The 6,146-nt window shown below is 31.5% G+C and overlaps 1 protein-coding gene across 1 annotated transcript; it reads right to left on the bottom strand.

Annotated features, from left to right (window-relative positions):
* Positions 1 to 1,183: 1,183 nt before the first annotated feature.
* Positions 1,184 to 2,903, bottom strand: mRpL27 (mitochondrial ribosomal protein L27). Its single transcript, XM_090110282.1, has 3 exons — positions 2,717 to 2,903; positions 2,339 to 2,502; positions 1,184 to 1,432 (listed from the first exon to the last, which is right to left on the bottom strand). The coding sequence occupies exons 1-3, from the start codon at positions 2,763 to 2,765 to the stop codon at positions 1,229 to 1,231; spliced, it is 417 nt and encodes a 138-aa protein (XP_089966408.1). The 5' UTR covers positions 2,766 to 2,903; the 3' UTR covers positions 1,184 to 1,228.
* Positions 2,904 to 6,146: the final 3,243 nt, after the last annotated feature.

The following is a 6,146-nucleotide window of genomic DNA, read 5'->3' on the forward strand; positions in this document are numbered from 1 at the left end:
ACATATTACACATAGACTTATAGTAGGTACTATACCTAATACCTACAACACAAATTAGGTAAATGGTAAAACATAATATGTTACCAGTACAGAAATCATGTTTTACAACACAGCAGTGCAGTCACCGGACGTTATTTCAAAACCGGAAAATCGCCAATCTCCTCGGCCTCCATATTTTTTATGACATATGCATATAGTTATCTGTGACATATGCACCTGACATCTGTTGCTAATTGCAGTTGCATACACCATGCGGTCATTTCCGAGTTGGTTAAATGTTTTCTCGATGATATAAGATTCAGAATCTATTAAAGATATTCATAGTCGTAGAAGCTTTTTGAACTAGCTTAACTCGCGTCATACCCAAATATAAACTAATTTTAATATAATATCTATCTATGCATAATACACATACGTAGTGAAATGTGACCACAATAATCACCTCCATCATAACTACATTATTCATTGATATCCAACAAAATATTGAAATGCCATAGGAATTAAAGTATGTACGTATACATAACATAACCTTGCAATCACAGACATGTAATATATGTCTGTGCTTGCAATACTACAACTTCGAGACTTCGAATCTATTTCTATAGAAATAATGGTAAAATTACGTACATTATACACGTATATAAGAGTAATAAGTATTTAAGTTTCTTGAATAACATCCCCTCTCTGTGATCTTCCCAACATTACAGAGTTTTGCAAACTCTATGCAAGGGAAATTACCTTTGCTTTATATTCCAAGATGGCGCTAATATCAAATTCGTCGTATTTATTATCTACGTCCATATTATATTGATAGAAACCAAATTATTTATTTGGAATTTTAGGGGTACTTTCTTCATCAATAAAACCTCATTCATATGTACCTTGTTTCTAACTTATTTTTTTTTTTCACTAGTAGAACACTAGAACTTACTTAGAAGACTGCATCCAAGACTGCATCCATGAATGTTGTTTAGTGAAGTCTATTGAAATGAAATAATTTCTTGGAATATGGCAATATTTATGCATTCATGTAGAAAAAAAGTAATTGAAAATTAAAAAAAAGAGATGTAATTATAACAAAAATTAACGTAAGAAATGAAGTGAATTATCAATTCAAAGAGGAATAAAATTATGAAGATTAGAGTTTCAATGATGTATCTTCCTGTCAATAAAACAACCCTAATATTAACTAATACTATATTTCCTATCAATAACAATTATTTCACATCTATAATTCATCTATCAACTTGAATCTGTTATGCTGTGGTTTTGGTATAATATTAAAATACTTCTTGTATATTGTCTGATCGGTTCGTCCTCCGTAGATTCTCTGTACCCATGTGTGGTCCCAATTAGGATCAAATTTCTCACAAGTTATGACAACCTTGCCCGCTTCCATTGCAAATAGGGTACCATTACGACCCATACCAACCTAAAAGCAAACAATTATTTTCATATAATAGTTATTTCTTGGTTACATTTTCATATAATATGTATCCTATATATATCAATTTCCTGTCATTGAAAAATTGTGTGTATGAAATGAATATAATTTTCAGTTTTCATTTTCATTTATATTTCATGTAAATGTTAAAAACATCATGAATATTTTAAGGAACATCCATCAAATCTGGTAACAATATTAATATAGGATGTTAATTTATTTTTTACTGGGCGCAGACATAAACTGGCATTGAACCTGGAAAACTATGGAAATTCTCTTACAAGGAAGGCTTTGTAAATGCTTATGAGTTATGGGAAGTTATAATGAGGCAACCCATTAGTGATTGTCAATATTATATGACTTATATCCTTATAAACATTTTTATTGTGTATTCAATTAAGCGCTTTTCATTCTATATACTAGCTTTCCGCCTGTAGCTTCGCCCGCTTTGCCTTACAACCTTATAAATTATATGATAAAACCTTCCTCTTGAATCACTCCATCTATAAAAAACGCATCAAAATCCATTGCATAGTTTTAAAGATTTAAGCATACATAGGGACAGAGAAAGCAACTTTGTTTTACTCAAATCTTCTTTCATTCACTTCAAACAGTATATGGATGAAACATATGAATATAAAGTTATTTCTTATTTTGTAAATAGAGGTCTAAGGTTCACATTATTTGGTATACATATTTATAGGTACTTATACATTATTTTGTATTGTTAGTTATTCATGGAAATACAATTCATTGAGTATTAAGACAACACTTAGATAACCATATAGTTTACTATGAATATTAAGTTACATTTAGTTTCTATTTGAATGGTGTCTTGTCTTTGAAGAGTTTTAGTAAATAATGTTATGCAAATTGTTTATCACAGTTACTTACATTGAGCCCTGGATGGAATCTGGCGAATCTTTGGGTTGCTAAGATATGACCAGCCTGAACTGAATGTCCATCCTGCACCTTCCAACCTCTGTGTTTTGGTCGTACTTTACAATTCACGTTTTTGGTACTGCCTCCAGTTTTCTTACTGGCATGTCTCACAAATTCTTGAAAGTAATAAGTCGCTTATTAACGTAATTTTCGTGTTACTGACGCAATAATTAATAACAATAATAATTAACAAGTAGAATATTTAAAAAATACAGAAATAAACCAAAGAGATTAATTACACTACAATGATGTAAATCGAATTTTTATTTAAGGATCACACATTACCGAAATATGAATTGACTAAATACTGTTATCTGTACTGTTACTTACCTAATATTGGAGATGCGGGTTTCAGAGCGTTCAGAAAATTAGAAGACATTGTGGAAATTTACCATCCACAATTCTTTGCCCTGTAATCAAAATGTAAACTGAATTTTATAAGAACTTCTATAAATTCTATAATCTTATTTCTTGTTTTGATTTTGAGGTTATGTTCGGAATTCTGACAAGTCGGACATTGACATTTGACAACTGTCATTATCAGTACAAATCGTAGACAGAGAAACCAAAAGTGTACCAAAGTTTAGCGTTTAGCTACTATTATGTATTCTGTGGCCAAAGTACCAAAAGTAGAGCCATTATAATAGGCAACATTTGACAGTTCAACAAAATTCAACAACGTAACCTAGTAACGACGACATGGAATAACATGATATTTCGTTTTGTTAGAACTGCACAATTTGCTTAACTTTTTTCAATTATAGACCGGGAGATACTGACACAAAATTTCGAGTCATTTGTAGCAGGATGGCGGTTCTACAGGGTTCTTAGTACGCAATGACAAAAAGAAAAACGATGGTGTGAACGCTGGTACCGGCGTCTTAGTCGCGTGGGCGTTAGTCGAACTCGTCGGAAAAATAGCGAAAGTCAAAAGATTTGTAACACAAAAATTTTAGAATTTACCGATAGCCCATAAAAAAGAAGTAGGCGGTAGTGTCATGCCATACTTTTCCGGTGTGACTTACAGCCCGCCATACCGACGCGAATGTGTGGATTCAAATAAAACAATTATTCAACCATTTGTACCAGGCTAACTTTTGCACAGGTAACCATCGTCGTGCAGCCATTTACGAAAATCGCCATGCCATACTTTTCGGACGATTCCAAATGGTCGCCATACCGCCGAAAATTTGCAAAAAAATTTATTTCGCCAAACTTTTTGTACCAGTATTGCATTTGGATTTTTGGAGAGTATTTGATAAAATGTGACCATTATTATATTTGCCATACTTCTAGTAGGGGGAATAAGTGCTGTCATACTTGAAAAATTAATTAAGTATTAATTTATATAATAGAAGATTTCCAACACCTAGATCTTTGAAATTTTGTATTTATATTCGTTGATCCTCAAACTTACAGGAAAAATAAGTGCCATACTGTTACAAATCGTTTGACTTTCGCTATTTTCCGACGAGTTCGACTAACGCCCACGCGACTAAGCCGCCGGTACCAGCGTTCACACCATCATTTTTCTTTTTGTCATTGCGTACTAAGAACCCTGTAGAACCGCCATCCTGTTACAAATGACTCGAAATTTTGTGTCAGTATCTCCCGGTCTATTACGATTACATATTTATAATATTATTATTAGTTATTACTAGCGACCCGCCCCGGCTTCGCACGGGTGCAATGGCGGCCGGCCGGTACCGCCGCGCCGCAAACGCTACCTACGTCCCGCAATTTTTAAATCTGTAATACCTTCGAAAATTTTCGTCTCATATTTTGTTTGGCCTGGTTCACCTCATTAGAAAAAGACAATTTCCCAAAGGGAACGCTCCTCTCGGACCGGTTTTTCGTTTTCGGTTTTCAGTCTACACAATAATTTACAAACTACAAACTCATCGTTACGAAATCATCACGGATGAAGTCGCGGGCGCTAGATAGATTAATTCATATTTCAACATTAAGCATTTCGTATAGATGTACCTAGTTCCATAGAAAGAAAAAATATATGAATAATTAATATCATAAAATATTTCGGTGATAACACATTTGACCTGGGATAAAGACTGAATACAATGCAATATAACCCTGACCTGATATTTTTAATGTCAGCTTACGCACTGAACAAAGTACATTTGTGTCTATCATTGAAATTTGAAATCTATAAATTAATCTATGAGCTCCGAAACATCTAGACGGTACTGTAGGTACCTGTATTGTTATGTAGATAACATTTTAATATTATTATATGTATAGGTTGTCTAGAGTTTACTTTAGTACTTAGTGAAAAACATTCTACTTGTTTAACTTGTTGTTTTCGGTGTTCTAAATTCGAAAATATTGAGTAAGTAAACTATGTCAAATCTTAGAGCTGTATCACTGCATAATAGGTATTATAAATATGTACATAATTATATCTTAGAATAACAAAACACTTAACATTTCTAATTCCACTTATTGTAATTAATACATATAGGTAAATACTTACATTATATTATAATCAAGCAATTTAATTTATTTATTTGTTACGATTCTTAAATGTTGCTTATTTATCGTATTAATGATATAAAAATATGTATTTTAATTTTTGTTGTTGTTGTAAGTTTGTAAAATGGATCTAAAACAACGTAAAGTTGTAAATATGAATGAAGACCAGGCGATTTCATATATATCATGAAAAGAGACATTCCTGAAGATGCGAGCCACTCGGAAACCAAAGACAAGTTACCTAGGACAGAAAGAAAGTATTGTTATCTATGTAATTACAAAAAGAGAACAAAGACTGCACATTTATGCACTAGATATCTGAAGCCTGTATGTTTGAGTTGCTCAAAAAAGGTATGCCGTCGTTGCCTGCAATCAAATTCAAATTTTCAAATTCAAATTCAAATTCAAATTTCATTTATTTACAAGAATGTAGTTACAAAAAAGGTGTTATTACAATGTTAACGCGCTAATACATTCTACCCACTTTCTGGGTGTGCAATCTGGTGTTTTTTTTTATATAAGCGTACATTTTGGTTGTTTATTATCGGTTTTGTATTCCTTTAGAAGTCTTATAAAATTAAAAAGATTTTTTAGTTAAAAATATTTGTTATTATTGTAGGGCTTTGAAAATAACTCTGTTTTTTAAGACTGTTAGAATAAGTTTATTTTTATTTTTAAGAGTCAGAAGTTTATCCAGTTTTGTTATTTTTTGTAGTGCCTTAATAAACATTTAAAAATAATAATTAATAATAAAGAGTTTTATTTGAAAAAAACACGCTAAGAAAATATATGAGTCCAGTGGACTCATGGAAGCTGTTAATGTTAGCAAATTTCACGTAGTCAATTGAGGGTTAAGTTTTAACAATTTTACGATACCTATATTATGCTTCCGATCTCATGATCAAAGAGGTGTGATCTTTAGACTGAAACGGTGAAACCTACTGAAACCGAAAAAAAATGCAGTATTACTTATATCTACTCAATACGGCAGTATTACTTATATCTCTTACTTATCTATATCTATATCTACTGAAAAACGTTTCTACTGTATTCTATAATTTATCGAAAATCGTATTCCATATTTCCATAGATACAAATAAAATTTTGTCAGTTGTTTTTTTCTTTTTTTTATAGTTAAGACACGAGTTTTTTCTATACTTAACTGTACACTTAAATAAACAAAAGCAAAAGATTCATCATCATTTATTTTAATTCACCTTACAATACAAACTAAATACTTAGTCAATGTTTTGTTGTATGATTAAATATT

This window comes from Colias eurytheme, chromosome 15 (assembly GCF_061535395.1).
Source record: "Colias eurytheme isolate Ceu_HAF_F1 chromosome 15, ilColEury1 Martin Lab GWU primary, whole genome shotgun sequence".
In the NCBI taxonomy this organism is placed as follows: domain Eukaryota; kingdom Metazoa; phylum Arthropoda; class Insecta; order Lepidoptera; family Pieridae; genus Colias; species Colias eurytheme.